Raw genomic sequence first — 17388 nt, 5'->3', positions numbered from 1 at the left:
AGTTTTTCATAAGTTATATTTGTCTTTATCTTCCTATCAGCTACAGAAAGACATTTTGAGGACAAGTGGAGGAAATTTGAACATGGATTAGGTATTAGGTAGTATAGGGAGTTACTGTTAATTTTCTTAGGTGAGATAATAGCAATTGGAGAAGTCAGGTAGGAGAATTAACCTTATTTTTAGAAGATGTATTCCGAAATACTTCGGGATAAATATCATAACACCTGCAATTTATACTGAAATAGTTCAACAAAAGTGTGTGTGTGTTTATATATATATAAAATACAAATGCAGCAAAGTATAAAAATTGTTAAACCTAGGTAAAGGAATAGTAGTATTTATTGTTAGTCTTATAATTTTTCCTGATGTTTACAAATTTTCAGAATAAAATGTTCTAAAAAATTAGTATGTAAACTCACAGCCATTATGCCACTCTACTCAGCAAAGTACTGGCACAAAGTATTAGTCAGATTATCCTAATAATTTTAACCACTATCAGCATATTTCTTATAGTCTTTACCTATCAGCCACAATGCACATCCAAACAAAAGGAAATTAATCGTTTCACAGTAAACCAATGGCAAAAAAAAAAAAAAAATTTACCCCATAGCCCATCTTTATCACTTGACAAATTCTTAGGCATGTACCCAATCTATAGTAGCCTTTTATAAAGACAAGGGTAAAAAGTGACCACTAACCATTAAGTGCAAAACATCATCACTATATTGTTTAATCATTTTTAACTCTTCTCCACGCATATAAATAAACTCATTTACATCCATGAATTTTCTAGATAAATATACGAAAACATGAATAGGTCAAACTGGAATTCAAATGAGGTGTATTCTAAAATCAATGCATGAAAACCACATGTACACACAAAAATCTTCTTGCTCTTGGGAGAAATTTCATACGTCACCCCAGAATCGTCACCTGTTTCAGAAACTGGATTAGAGATCTTCGATTCTGTTCCCAAAATTTTGGCAGATCTTTCTCAAATGGGTATTTCACACAACCAAGTTCAATAGTCACTTCAAAGCAGTTTGTTTGTAAATAGTTCCAGTCCTGCATACCACCTGAAGGATAAAAATTTTAAATCAGTTACTCTGAAGAAGTTCTAACTAGCTCAGATCACAAATTGTAAGCAACATTCCTAGTAAAAAGCCAAATTCATCTTTTATCAGCATGGCTGAAAACCAATAATGCGTTCATTTGAGAGCTCTCTGATGCCTGTGGTACAGGTAAAACATCTGTACTTTCATGTTCAGGAAGAATTCAAGTGTAGTTCACACTCTTCTTCTTAGCACATCTAAAGTTCTTTGTAATAGCCAGCGGTAAAATATAACACTTTCATGAAGTTTCAGTACATTATTTTATTCAAAAGTCAAAGTGCACCAAATATTAAAAATAGTTGAAATGGTAATTTGAATGTTTTAAACTATTTATACAATATTTTTAAAAGAATGATTCTTTCTCAAAATTAAAAAATCAGTAACAGGCAGTACCATCCAGGGGGACAGAAAATCCATCAAGTTATACGGCCTTAATATAAAAGAATGTTTTACCTGGGACATTGTACCAACTGGCTCCATTTGTTATTCCATGAGGAAAATATTCATTAGGGTACATATTCTTGCAAGGTCTACCTTGAAACATCTGGGAATTTTCCTGGAAAAAAGAAAAAAAAGAATCTTTACTTGTATTTGTTTGTATCTGCATCAAAAAACATGGGAAGGATAAAGAAAGATAGGAAGAGTGGTTACCAATAGGGTATATGTGGGGGTGGATGGAGTCATGGGAAGCAGTGACTTACTACCTACTTTTTAATATCAAAACTAAACAGTTTATGCTCTGTAAAAAAAAAAAAGTGAAGACTTCATTTATTACTTGTAATTACAAGTAATATAAAAATCCAACCCAACCCCTCTCAAAAACAAAAACAACACTGTTCATATTCATACTTTCATTTCATGATCTCAAGAAGCTTAAAGTCCAAAAGAGGTAATTCACACATAATGGAAAGTAAGCATCTTTCTCTGACTTCTTGGGGACTAAGGTGGCCCCTCTGTGCTTTGACTGCACTCTGTACAATTATTTTATCCTGTTAAAACTGGTTGCACCTCTTTTCCCCCTAAAGACAATACACTACTCCTTGAAACAGTTTGTGTCTTTGTGTCCTCGGCATCCAGCAGTGTCTACATAGCACGTGTGCAATTGCTTGTTCCATGGAGAGTAAGCAAAACTGCCATAGAAGCACAAATAAACACTATTGGAAGCTAGAGGAGAGAAAGATTATTTCTGACTAGAGTGGCAGGGGAATTTTCCTGAAGAAATTAAGCTTTGAAAGATGGTCAAAACTTCATTTCTCTCTTTTGTAAATAGAAAAAGAAAAAAAGTACAGAAAAGTGTAAAGAGAAAAGTAATTTCTCACTTGCCCATCACTGAGAATTAACCATTTAACTTTAAAATATACAAAACAACCCCCTTTCGTAAACTTAACATACCAATTACAGGCTTATGATCCCACCACTCTGTTATCAAATGAAAGCTATTGTTTTAGGTTACTGGAATATTTGTGTACATGCTCTTTTACTCTCTGGTTTTTCCACTAAACACTTGCACACATCTTCTATGTCTCTATATCCCTATCTCCATTTCCATCAATATCTATCCATTTGATTATAAATTATATAGATGTACTACTGTACTAATTAATATAGTATGTATATTACAAACCTGCATTAAAAAAAACATTTTAAAAACAGAACTTCTAATATATTCTTCCTACATCTTAACGGATCATCTAGTATAAATCCCACTCTAGACACCACAGTTCTAGGCAATTGCTGTTAACATTTTGACTTTTTTCTCAGAGCAATAAGGAACTTGTGAAGATTTCTGATGGAAGGGTGATATATGATATATTCATGGCTCTAGGAAGTTTATTCAGATAATAATGTGAAAAAATGGACCAAAGCCAGGGAGATTCATCAGAGTACTACTGAAATAATCCAACTGAGAGATAATGAGCATCTGAAAAGTTGTGACAGATTGGTTTTACCACGTGTATTTTACCATCTTCTTTAATTCTCACTACTCTACTTTGATAATTTTTTTTAAAATTAAAAATTTTAAAGCAAACAGTTTGACAACTTAAAGAAGACAGGGGGTGAGGATGTAGGTGTCCAGTCTCAGTCCATATATAAAGAGTCTAAAATATATACCAAGATAGTAAATGATTCTCTTCTTTTTGCTTGGCTATAGTCTCTAATCTTTTTATAATAACTTTCATTATATGAAACAACTTTTTGAAGAGGCATTTACATAGTGGTGACAGCTAAAGCAACTGGGTGCAATTGCCAAGACAGTAAAAATGGCTAAGGACAGAATATGGAGGGGGGGAAAAAAAGTAAAAGAGAGAGGTTGAGCCACTGAAAGAGAAAAAAGGAAGCAAAGCTCTCTGCTATATAATGTAACAGAGATCAAGGGGAGAAGACAAGAGCGTTAGACTTCAGAGGTCAAGAACATTTAAAAAAAATAGACTTCTGGTAACCTTTGAGGGGTCACTTCCAGGTAAAACAATGTAGGCAGAAGACAGATGACAAGAAACTGAGGCATGAGAGAACAATAAGGAAGTGGAGATAAGCAGAGACTATTCATTTTTCTTATTCTTTTCTTTTGACTTCTTTTGAACTAATTTTAGAGTTGCAGAAAAGTTGCAAAAATAGTACAGAGAGTTTTATATACCTTTGATCCAGCTTTCCCTGATGTTAGCATCTTATATAACCATAGCACAATTATCAAAACAAGGAAATTAACACTGGCATGTTACTATTAACTAAATAACCTATATTTTATTCAAATATCACCAGTCTTCCACTAATGCCTCCTTGAAATTTTCTCTTCACTTACTATGTCACACTGTATAGCTCCATTTTTTCACTTTCACTTAATTGAATTCATTGAATTTCATTATACTTAAAATATAATAAAAGTTATTGTAGAAAGATTAGAAAATTGAGGCAAGCCAAAAGAAAAAAATATAAACCTAGAGATCACCAATCATTTAATATTTTGGCATATAACTTTTGACGTTTTTTTAGCCTACATATGAATTGAGCATGGATACCCCACCCCTGGGTCTTCTCTAGGTTCTCAAAATCTGCTTTATTGAAATATAATTCACACACCACACAACTCACGCATTTGAAGTATACAACTCAATGGTCCTCGGTATATTCACTCAGTTGTGTGACCATCACCACAGTAAATTTTAGGACATTTTCATGACCCCCAAATAAACCTGTACCCATCAGCACTCCCCATTTCCTCCCAACCTCTTCCCTGCCCCTCCCTACATCCCAAGCCCAAGGCAATTACCAGTCTATTTTCTGTCTCTGGATTTGCCTATTCTGGACATTTCATGTAAATGGAATCACACAATATGTAGTCTCTTGTGACTGGCTGCTTTCACCTAACATGTTTTCAAGGGTCATCTAAGTTGTAGTTTGTATCAGTACTTTATTTTTTTTATGACTGAATAGTATTCCATTGCATGGATATATCACATTTTGTTTATCCACTTATCACTTGATGGACATGTGGGTTGTGTCCATTTTGGCTATTATGGATAATGCTGCTACGAACATTTGTGTACAAGTTTTGTGTGGACTATGTTTTCATTTCTCTTGGGCATATACTTAGGAGTGGGATTGTCAGGCCATATGATAATTCTATATTTAACATTTTGAGGAACCGCAAGATTGTTTTCCAAAGCAGTTGTACCATTTTACATTTGCACCAGCAATGCACAAGGGTTCCAATTTCTCCACATCCTTACCAACCCTTGTTATTTTCTTTTTTTTTTTTAAACTATAGCCATCCTAGTGGGTAAAAAGTAGTATCTCATTGTTGTTTTGATTTGCATTTCCCTGATGGCTAATGATACTGAGCACCTTTTTGTGAGCTTGTCGGTCATTTGTATATTTCTTTGGAGAAATGTGTATTCAGATTCTTTGCCCATTTTTCAATTGGATTGTCTTTTTATTATTTAGTTGTAAGAGTTCATTATATATTTTAGATATGGATCCTTATCAGATATATGGTATTCTCCTATGCTGTGGGTTATCTTTTTACTTCCTTGATTATTATCTGTTATATTTTGAATGATGTCTCCTCCAAAAGATATGTTGAAGTCCTAACCCCCAAAACCTCATAATGTGACTGTATTTAATTACAGAGGTAATCAAGTTAAAATGAGGTAATTACGGTGGGCCCTACTCCAATATGACTGGTATCTTTATAAAAAGGGAAAATTTGGACACAGACAACAGGGAGAATGCCATGTAAAGACAGAGGACTGGGATAATCCATCTAGAAACCAGTGAATGGCAAAGACTGCCAGAAAAACACCAGAAGCTAGGAATAGGCAAGGAAGGATTCCCTTCCAGGTTTCAAGGGAGCATGGCCCTGCCAACATCTTGATTTTGGACTTCTAGACTCTAGAACTGTGAGACGAAAAATTGTTACAGTAGTTCTAGGAAACTAACACAGTATCCTTTGCAGCAAAAAAGTATTAAAGTTTGTTGATGTCCAGTATGTCTTTTTTCTGTCACTTGTGCTTTTGATGTCACATCTAGGAAAACATTGTCTAACCCAAGGTCACAAAAATTTATTTCTATATTTTTTCCTAAAAGTCTTACAGTTTACATTTAGGTCTATGATCCATTTTGAGATAATTTTGGGGTATGATATCAGGAAGAGGTCCAAATTTATTCTTTTGCATGTGAATATCCAGTTTTCCATAACCATTTAGTGAAAAGATTTTTCTATCCCCATTGAATTGTCTTGGTGCCCTTGTTGAAAAATCAATTGACCATAAATGTAAGAGTTTATGTCTGGACTATCAATTTTATTTCTTTGATGTGTATATGTCCATCTTTTTTTAAAAAATATTTTTATTGGAGTATAATTGATTGCTCTACAATGGTGTGTTAGTTTCTGCTTTATAACAAAATGAATCACCATACATATACATATATCCCCATATCTCCTCCCTCCCACCCTCCCTATCCCATCCCTCTAGGTGGTCACAAAGCACCGAGCTGATCTCCCTGTGCTATGCAGCTGCTTCCCACTAGCTATCGATTTTACATTTGGTAGTGTATATATGTCCATGCCACTCTCTCACTTCGTTCCAGCTTACCTTTCCCCCTTCCCGTGTCCTCAAGTCCATTCTCTACGTCTGCATCTTTATTCCTGTCCTGCCCCTAGGTTCTTCAGAACCATTTTTTTTTTTTAAGATTCCATATATTTGTGTTAGCATGTGGTATTTGCTTTTCTCTTTCTGACTTACTTCACTCTGTATGACAGACTCTAGGTCCATCCATCTCACTACAAATAACTCAATTTCGTTTCTTTTTATGGTTGAGTAACATTCCATTGTTTATATGTGCCATGTATACGTCCATCTTTATTCCCGTATCACAGTGTCTTAATTACCACAGTCTTGTAGTAAGTTTGAAATTGGGAGATGTGAGGTCTTTAGCCCTTACAATTTATTCTTCATTTTTAGACATAATTTTCTTTTTCTTCCATTACTTTCCAGAGTTCTATCAACTCTCCTTCATTTCTTCCTGTTTCTTTTTTCATTCCTGTTTTAATTTTTTAAATATCTGAGCCTATGTGGTTTTTCATATTCTCAGTGTGTGTTTGGGTATAGTCAATCTGCCTGGAGTGTAAACTTATAGTTTTCTTCTGCTTCTTGATTGTTTTTTGGTAGTGGTAAGGTTTCCTCAGGTGATATGTGTGAAATTTCATTTCCTGATTTTTTCTGCAATGGTTCTTCATGGTTTTTTTTTTACCTCTTGTTCATTTTTATTATACTGAGCTGTTTCACATGATTCCTAGTTAATGGTGCCCTTTTTCTGTCAGTCTAGCAGTCAAGGTATTTTAATGTGGTTTTTTTTTTTGTTTGCTTATTTGCCTTGGTATAAGGGTGGAGCTCTGAGTCCTCTGATTTTATGGTTCTCTTCTGTCTTGGACAACCCTACATTTCCCCCCTTTTCTCTTTCCCCTTCACTATCTAATTGTCAAAGGGCACTTCTTCATTTCTTTTTGCTTTTCTTCTCCCCCAGAAGCTATGAGTTTGGAAGATTTTCCTTTAAATCCAGCTGTCCTTTTAAATTGTGCCTATCCCTTTAAGTACACCAGATCCTTTAATTTGCATGTACTTTGAAACCTATATTCCAGTGCTTTCATCTGCCCAGTTACTATCTTAGTATTTTCAGATTTAGGTTTCAGACGTAGCGTGTTTTCAATGTTTGGTGGTCCTTCCAAATCACCTTTATGCCTGCCGTTCCTTAAACCCCCCTCTTTTGTCTTCACAGATTTTCTTGGTCTGCTTTTCCTTACCATGAAGCCTTGTGGCAGGGGAAAGGTGGCTGGGTGCACAATAGATCATGATAGATCACAGTCTAGAGAAAGGAGGCTGGAGTAAAGATTGAGGAATTTAATTGTCACCTTCCCATTTACAACAGAAGAAACAAAGACAAAGAGGAGGCAGGGTGCTGTGGGATCAAGAAATGAAGAAGAGAGATCAGCCAGGATGGTGGAGTAGAAAGACCCTGAGCTCACCTCCTCTCACGAGCACACCAAACTCACAACTATTTGCAGAACAACCATCAGTGAAAAAGACCGAAACCTATCAGAAAAGATCTTCTACAACTAAAGACATAAAAAAGGAACTGCAACGAGATGGGTTGTGGACCATCTTGGACTCGTGATATAGTCAAGTCCCATATCCGTGGGTGGGCAGCCCACAGACTGGAGAATAATTATATTGCAGAGGTTTTCCCACAGGAGTGAGAGTTCTGAATCCCCATCTCGCTCCCCAGCCCGGGGTCCTGCATAGGGAAGATGAGCCTCTAGAGCATCTGGCTCTAAAGGCCAGTGAGGCTTAATTTCAAGAGTCCCACAGGACTGGGGGAAACAGAGACTTCACTCTTAAAGGGCGCACACAAAATCTCACCCGCTCTGGGAGGCAGGACGAAAGCAGTAATTTGATAGGAGCCTGGGTCAGACCTACCTGCTGATCTTGGAAAGTGTCTTGGGGAGGTGGAGGGCGGGTGCAGCTCACCCTACGGACACAGACGCTGGTGGCAGCCATTTTGGGGACCTCCCTCCACTGCATGGACGCTGGTGCTGGCAGGCACCCCTGTGGAATCCTCCCTCTGGCTAATTAATGCCAATACCTGGCCCCCACCCAACAACCAACCTGTAGGTGCCAATGCTGGGATGTCTCAGGCCAAGTAACTAACCTGGCAGAGACACAGCCCCACGCATCAGCAGACAGGCTGCCAGAAGATCTCCTGAGCCCACAGTTGCCTCTGGAAACAGCCCTGCCCACCAGAGGGCCCAGGACCCAGCTCCACTCACCAGTGGGAAGGCACCAGTCCCAGACTCCCCTGGGCCCTGACCCTGCCCTCCAGGAAGCCCACTGTAGCCTGTGGACCAGCTTCACCCACCAGGGGGCAAACACCAGACATGAGAAAACTGCAATCATCAACAGATGAATGGATAAATAAGCTGTGATACACACACACACACACACACACACACACACACACACACACACACAGAGCGGATTACTACTCAGCCATAAAAAAGAATGAAATTTTGCCACTTGCAACAACATGGTTGGACTTGGTGGGCATTATGCTAAGTGAAATAAGTCATACAGAGAAAGACAAATACTGTATGATATCACTTATATGTGGAATCTAAAAAACACAACAAATTAGTGAATATACCAAAAAAGAAACAGACTCACAGATATAGAGAACAAACTAGTGATTACCAGTGGGGAGAGGAAAGGGGGGAGGGGCAATGTAGGAGTAGGGGATTAAGAGGTACAAACTGTTATGTATAAAATAAGCTACAAGGATATATTGTATAACCAGGGAATATAGCCAATATTTTATAATGACTACAAATGGAGTATAAACCTTAAAATTGTGAATCACCATATTATATACCTGTAACTTATATAATATTATACATCAAATATACTTCAATTTAAAAAAATTAGGAGGAAAAAAAGAAATGCAGAATATGGGTAAAACACAAATAAACAATAATTGAGAAGACAGAATCAGAATGAATGCACATCAGATTATTCACAGTTCCACTTTAGTTCAAGGCAAAGTGATCCACTGAGAATACGACAAACAAAGCTGGGATTAGAAGGCTCAGGTAGAAGATGAAGGCTCAGAATCACCATAGTGGGAAATGAGCCAGGGAGTCAAGTAGCAAAATGTGAAATATTGCCAGGTAGAACTGAGGGCTCAGCTGAGGTTAGAGAGCACTGCATATACATAGTATAGTCAATTGCCATGACTGTGACTTTTCTGGGATGTAGAAGAGAGATGATTGTAATTAGTAAGCGTTGGACATTGGCAAGGCAGGTATGTCAAAAGGGTATAAAAGATCCTAAGGTGTAGGTGAGTGCATCACTGAAAGGTATGTCCATAGGTGTAGGCTGGGTAGAAAGGAAATCAAATCAAAAGGGTTAAAGGTCAAAGAAATATAAAAAGAGGCTAAGGAATGAGAAGTTACAAAGAGGATGAAAAGTGGAACTGTGATAATGGACAGAATGTGATGGGGATATGTGTATAATCTGATCACTTAGTTTTTATTTTGATGATTGGAGGATATCTCATTTTTGTTTTATTATTTCATGTACATCCCTCTAAAATGGCATGCCCAAACAGAAGACAACTACACTTTAAGGTGAAATAATAGATGTACTCCCCTATTAGAAACTCTGAACAATCTCACAAGATCCACTTGTAGAGAATGAGGGAGTGGGAAAAATAGAATGACAGAAAGGTGTGATTAGAGAGCACAGAGCTGCAGTAATAATCTTCATTTATCTATGACCAATAAAGTCACAGACTGAGTCAGTAGTAAGACCAAAAACTGAAACTAACAAGCCTAGTTCTCAAGCCTCAACTTTTAACATGCTTTCTAAGAACAACTTTTAAACTAAAATTTCACACATACACACACACACAGATATAACATTTCTGATTATGAAAGTAATGTGTGTTCATTATAGGAAGTTTAGAAAATACAGAAATTTCTACTTGCTCCTTTGCAATATGTTACTACTAGGCTCTTAAATACCTTAGACCAGGGGTCCCCAACCCCCAGGCTGTGGACTGGTACCAGTCCCTGGCCTGTTAGGAACGGGGCCACACAGCAGGAGGTGAGCGGCCACCAAGTGAGCAAAGCTTCATCTGCCGCTCCCCATCACTCGCGTTACTGCCTAAACCACCCCCAACTCCCCACCCCTGTCCGTGGAAAAACTGTCTTCCCCGAAACTGGTCCCTGGTGCCAAGAAGGTTGGAGACTGCTTCCTTAGACTATAGGTTGGCAATTTTTTTCTGTAAAGGGTCAGATAGTAAAAACTTTTGGCTTTACAGGCTCTAAAGTGTCTGTTGCAATGACTCAACCCTGCCCTCCGCATCTACTGAGATGATTGCAGCGTTTTTCTTCTTTAGTCTGTTAATACGGTGAATTACACTGACTTATTTTCAAATGTTAAACAAGAAAGCAGCAATGGACAATATTTTAAAGAATGGATGTGCTGTATGTCAATAAAACTTTATTTACAAGAACAGGTGGTAGGCTGGATTTAGTCCCAGAGCTATAACTTGTCAACCCCACCTTAGACTACTTTACGAGGTTTATATTTAGTACTTCTCAAATGAAATAAACTAGCAGTTTGTTTAATTTATTATGTTCCAGGGACTGTGCTAAAAGCTGTGGATGAAAAGACATTACCTGAACTTCATGGCTAATGGGGAAACACATGCAGTATGTTTAAAAGTGAGGTGGGAAACAGAGGAGAAAAAGAGGTAAGGTTGTCTGAAAGGAATCATGGAAGGCTTAACAGAGAAGAAAGCACTTGACCTGAGTCTTATAGGACTTTGTTTTAACGCATTTTTTAAATGAAAAATGAATTTTTATAGCATTTTATGTTTAAGCACAAGCCTACCTTGGAATAAGAAAGTGCTATTTGTTGAAATACAGCATCATCTGGTGATTTACTATATGTGGCAAGCCCTTGTTCATCATCATCAAAAGGGTAGTTAACCACCAAAGAACCTATGAGGGAAATGAGCAAAATGTATTGTGTTATTTCTTTCAAGATGGAGCATTAACACAAAGTAAGCTTTTCACAATACTGCCAGAGACAGGAAACCAGTACAATTTCCCAAGGTTAATTTCCTCAATAGAAATGAAGAAGTTGCTAATTTCCTCAATAGAAAATCAAAGTGGATAAATAAAATATTAAATAGCTATGCATGACACTTAAAGGCTGTCTTAACTGGAAAGGTCTTGGGAGTTTGCCTGAACTTACAGGCATACTTTACATGTTAGAACTGAAACCAGAAGTATACAGGCTTAATTTAAACAATTTTACTTTTATAATATTTAGGATCAGAAAAATTGAGCAAAATTTGGTACTTTTTCACTAAAATTCAGACATTTATAAGGTCATGTCATGGAATTTTAAACTAAGAAAGGACCCTTGAAGTCCGATTAACCCACCCTCTTCATTTTGCAGATGTGGAATCTAAAATGGAGAGGCTAAACAACAAATGTATGGATAGTAGAGCCAGTCCTGACCTTCATTCAGAAAAAAATGCTAAAAATTTCTCTTATGCTCATATTATAAATTAGTCAACTGGAGTTATATCATATGGCTTTTCATGACCTAAAATACAGAGAGTGATGTTTTAAAACATATATAAAGGATATCAACTCCCTTCATGCTCCCCATAGGACATAAAGCAATTAGGGTGCTTCTCAGGCAGGAGCCCTGAGCCCACCCCCCTACCATAGGATCAAATCCCTTATTTTCCTATCAGTCACATCATTTTCATTTGTCCACGTGCCCATTTATTCTGCCTTGATTAGGCCACTCATCTTTGCCTTTTTTGTCATGCCACTTCCTGGGCATGGAAGTGAAAGAACAAAATTCAACTTGAATCCAGATGAAGTAATCCTGTGGTAACAAATACCAGCAAACATTCATATATTTTAAAAATTTTTTCTTTAAGAAACAAGTATGAAGAACTATGCTCATTTTATTCCCCAAAATAGTTCTAACAAGATAAGTGTACTTCAACACCTGTTCTTAGACAAATCAGTCCAAAAAAATTTAATTTCACCCTGGATCCATGACTCATGCCTAAAAATTACAACAGAAAAAAGTCAACTTCTACTTAATATTGTCTTTCAAATGGCTAATTTTCTAAGGCCAAAAAAAAAAGTCATAAAAGACTTACAATACTCCTACAAAAGTTTATTTAAAAAATAATTAGGGGACTTCCCTAGTGGGCCAGTGGTTAAGACTCCGTGCTCCCAATGCAGGGGGCCCAGGTTCAATCTCTGGTCAGGGAACTGGATCCCACATGCTGCAATGAAAGATTCCGCCTGCCGCAACTAAGACCTGGTGCAGCGAAACAAACAAACAAACAAATAAATATTTAAAAAAAAAAAAAATTAGTATTGGGACTTCCCTGGTGGCGCAGTGGTTGGGAATCCACCTGCCAATGCAGGGGACAAGGGTTCAAGCCCTGGTCTGGGAGGATCCCACATGCTGCGGAGCAACTGGGCCCGTGAGCCACAACTGCTGAGCCTGCGCTCTGGAGCCCATGCTCCTAGAGCCTGGCTCAGCAACAGGAGAGGCCACCACAATGAGAGCCCCACGCACCACCACAAGGGGTGGCCCCCGCTCGCCGCAACTAGAGAGGGCCCGTGCGCAGCAACGAAGACCCAACGCAGCCAAGAATGAATGAATAAATAAATAAATAATAAATTTAAAAAAAAATTAGTATCAACACAAAGAGCATGAGCTATTTTAAAAAAGATAAATCTGACTTCATCAATATTAAAAACTTTTGTGCATCAAAGGACATTATTAAGAAAATTAAAATAAACCTATAGAATGGGAGAAAATATTTGCAAGTCAGCAATTTGATAAGGGTCTAGAATCCAGACTATATAAAGAAGTCCTGCAACTCAACAAAAAGATGAAAAACCCAATTAACAATGGGCAAAAGACTTGAACAGATATTTCTCCAAATACGATATACAAATGGCCAACAAGCACACAAAAAGATGCTCAGCATCATTAGCCATCAGGGAAATGCAAATCTAAATTTCAGGGGGATATCACCTTTCACCCACTAAAATAGCTATAATCAAAAAAAAAAAAAATTAACAAGGTAAGGATGTGGAAAAACTGGAACCCTCATACATTGCTGGTGGGAATATAAAATGGTTCTGCTACTGTGGAACAGTTTGGCAGTTCATCAAAAAGCTAAACATGGAATTACCATATGATGGTATTTCCATCAAAAAGCCAAGATAACCCAAAAGAATTGAAAACAGGGACTCAGATATTGTCTGCCAATGTTCATAGTGGTATTATTCATAATAGTAAAAAGTAAAAATAACCCAAATGTCCATCAACAGATAAATAGATAAACAAATTGTGGTATATACATACAATGGAAAATTATTCAGTCATAAAAAGAAATAAAGTACTAACATATGCTACAATATGAATGAACCTTGAAAACACTATGCTAAGTGAAAGAAGACAGACACAAAAGGTCATATATTATATGATTTCATTTCTATGAAATATCCAAAACAGGCAAATCCATAGAGACAGAACACAGATTGGTGGTTACCAGGGCTTGAGGGGCATGGGGAATAGAAAGCAACTGCTTAATGGGTAAGGGGTTTCCTTTTGGGGAGGTGAAAATGTTTTGGAACAAGATAGAGATGGTGGTTGCACAGCATTGTGAATGCACTAAATGTCACTGAATTATTTACCTTAACATGGTTAGTGTTGTATGAATTTCACCTAAATAAAATATTAATATCAAAAATTACAAAAAGAAATACTACTTTTCTCTATATTCTTTCAAAATCCTTCTAAACTGTTAAGTTGGCAGCAAAGAATTCCTCTGTTAAATTTCTTTGCCAAGATTTCAAAACTCATTTAAAGATTTTAAGATGAGAAAGCAAAATACGTCATGGAAAGAAACATATCTACGTGATTGAAGATGTATCCCCCACCATGCCAAGGTCTTGATACCACATGTAAACATCTGTCAATTATTTTCACTGGAATGTAACTAATATTAAGTTTTCAGATTTAGCCAACATGATGTGATGTATTTTTTGCAGAATATTTTTAAAAGCTCAAAATAAAAAATATTTTCTGTCAAACATGGTATACAATTAATAAAGTAAGAAAAAAGCCAAAAAAATTATTTTGCTAACGAGGCTGCAACTTCATAATTCCTGTTTGGGTCCTTGAGAATCGTCCATGATTACCAATTATAGAAGTATTTTCTCCTACGATTAGCAAGCTTTCAAAGTCATTTTTGGAGAATCTCAATTTACTTCTTAAATACAAATATCCATAAGTGTGTACTGTCATTTCTAAAATGGCAGGTTAATCTATATGCCATCAAATCTTGACTGTGATACTTCCTTGGATAATCCAACAAATGTGGACACTAAATTTCTTACCTATTGCCCCTGGTGTTAATACCTTCACTCTTTTTTTTTTTAATTTATTGAGATATAATTCATATACCATACAATCCATCCACTTAAAGTATATAATTCACTGTTGCTTAGTATATTCACAGGGTTGTACAACCATCACTACTTCCTAATTATAGAACATTTCATTACTGAAAAAAAAAACAACAACCCATACCCATTAGCAGTCACTCCCCATTCTCTCCCACCACTATCCTCTACAGCTTGAGGGAACTGCTAATCTATTTTCTATCTCTATGGATTTGCCTATTTCTGCACATTTCATAAAAAATGTAATCATACAATATATGGTTTCTTATGACTGGCTTCCATCACCTACCATGCTTTCAAGACTCATCTATGTTGTAGCATACATCAGTCCTTCATTCCTTTTCACAGCCAAATAACATTCAATTGTATACCACATTTTATTTATCTGATTGTTAGTCGGTGGACATTTGGGTTATTTATTCTTCCTGGTTATTAGGAATAGTGCTACTATGAACGTCCACATACCAGTTTACATGTAGACATGTGTTTTCAGGTCTCTACGGTACTGACACTTATTCCCACAACCCTAGTTGGACATTGTGATGATTTGTTGTTGTTGTTGTTGTTTATTTATTTATTTTTGGCTGCGTTGGGTCCTTGTTGCAGCATACGGGCTTTCTCTAGCTGTGGCATGCGGCAGGGCCTACTCTTCATTGCGGTGCCCAGGCTTCTTGTTGTGGTGGCTTCTCTTGTTGCAGAGCACGGGCTCTTGGCACGTGGGCTTCAGTTCTTGTGGCATCTGGGCTCAGTAGCTGTGGCTCACAGGCTCTAGAGCACTTAGCTGCTCCGTGGCAGGCGGGCCCTTCCCGGGCCAGGGCTCGAGCCCGTGTCCTCTGTGTTGGCAGGTGGATTCTTAACCACTGAGCCACCAGGGAAGCCTCACTGTGATCATTTTTAATCTTGACCTCTCATCCTATTCAACTAAGTTACTGCTGAATTATATGGAGGTGTATAAGCTCAGATACTACATGAGAATGAGGTCATTGTGCTACAGTTAAATACACAGCAGATAAAAGATAAGAGAATGTCAAAATCTAAACCTACACAAAAGGGCATATTAAACTTTAGGGAGAAATAGGACTAAACATTTGGATCTGTTAGTGTTTAATTTTTATAAATGACAAAGAACATGTTACCAAATTCCCAGTGAGAGGGATAAATATAAAACATTTGTGAGGGATAAATATAAAACACTTGAAGAACTAAGTGAGAAAGAAATGGAGGGAGGGAGAAGGAGGAAAAGGGAAGGAGAGGTGGAGGGTGAGAGACAGAGAAAGAGAGGGAGGCAGGGTAGATGGCAGGAGGGAGAATGGAGGAGTACTGGGAGAGGGGAGGGGTGGGGGAGGAACGGGGAAAACAGCCAGGAAACTGGCTTAAAAAGTAATGAGAAAAGACATTTATTGTTGTCTGCCATAAAAGCAATAACAGGCTTAAGATAGCCTAAGACTATAAACAGATAAACTTTCACCAGGATTTTCAAATGCTCTCAACAAGAATTAATTAGTGGAATATCAAGTTGCTATTACCTCCATGCAGGTTTGCTGACAGCACAAATGGATAGGCCTTCATCCAGCTCATTACAGCAATAGTTTCTGGTTGGGTAGGATCTGTGATCTGAATGAACTGATCTGGGAAATTTCGGTTCAGGTCAAAGTTGTTGCTGTTGTTTCTACCGACTACACTTATTGAATCTCCTATATGATAAAAGATTCAGATTTAAGCCATGTTTCATTTATATTTTAATCCAATACATACTACTTCAGCTATCTTAACTCAAAGGTAAATGTGCACACATCAGGCTTCACTATGATCAAACACACTATGATTGAAACCACGTAGGACCCTGTGGGGCCTTCCCAGGTTAAAAAAGCCCCTCTGTATCCCGTATTTCTTGTTTGTAGAAAAAAGGCTTTAGTCTCCTAGGCCTTCTCTGAGTTCCAAAGAGCAGGCATAAGCAGTTACTAATTAGGGAAGTGAGGAAATTCAGAAGTAAATGAAAAGCAGTTAAGCAAGAAAAGTAATGACAACAATTCAGGATTAAAAACAAGAGTCCTAGTTCTTACTCAAGGGATATACATAACAATCTAACATGTATCCTTGAGTTGTTCTGCAGGATGTAAGACCCCGACCCAGTAGGGGAAGGTGACTATGTGCTGAGCACAAGCATGTAGACCCCAGACTGGTTGGAACCAGAAGCCTGATGATTAAGATTCCCGAAACATCACCCTGTTACCTCCACACCACCAATCAATCAGAAGAAAGTCATGCACCCTGTACCCTCACCCCAAATGTTGCCTTTAAAAATCCTTCCCTGAAAGCCATTGAGAAGTTCGGGTCTTTTGAGCATGAGCTGCCCATTCTCCTTGTTTAGTGCCTGCAGATAAATCCTGTACTTTCCTTCACCACAACCTCATATCAGTAAATTGGCTTTGCTCTGCAGCAGGTGAGAGGATCCAAGTTCAGTTGGGTAACGTGATTAAAACACACATCGTTTTTACATTGTACATTAAAAAAAATGTATCTCTTCTAGATCTTTTGAATAGAAAGGTAAAACCATTATCCTTTCATTTCTGCCTCTGGTCATACTTTGAGGGGAAAAACTCCAACCATACGAATTATATTAAAATATTGCTCATCTGTCAATAACCCACATACAGTGACATGATCACAATGTTGAGTGGGCATGACTGGCATGAGGGGGAC

General features: G+C 37.5%; 1 protein-coding gene across 1 annotated transcript in view; it reads right to left on the bottom strand.

The window, feature by feature from the left end:
• The window catches only part of CPD (carboxypeptidase D), a 69808-nt gene that overhangs the window by 17595 nt on the left and 34825 nt on the right, over positions 1-17388 (bottom strand). Inside the window, exons 7-10 of the mRNA XM_036836116.1 lie at positions 16212-16379; positions 11060-11169; positions 1566-1668; positions 934-1076 (exon numbers count right to left, since the gene is read on the bottom strand). Coding sequence (XP_036692011.1) covers positions 934-1076; positions 1566-1668; positions 11060-11169; positions 16212-16379 — 524 coding nt within the window. The remainder of the gene's footprint in view (positions 1-933; positions 1077-1565; positions 1669-11059; positions 11170-16211; positions 16380-17388) is intronic.

The sequence above is a fragment of the Balaenoptera musculus genome, chromosome 20 (genome assembly GCF_009873245.2).
Source record: "Balaenoptera musculus isolate JJ_BM4_2016_0621 chromosome 20, mBalMus1.pri.v3, whole genome shotgun sequence".
NCBI classification, from domain to species: Eukaryota; Metazoa; Chordata; class Mammalia; order Artiodactyla; family Balaenopteridae; genus Balaenoptera; species Balaenoptera musculus.
Note: the sequence above shows the minus strand (reverse complement) of the source record. Positions and strands in the feature narration are given on the sequence as shown.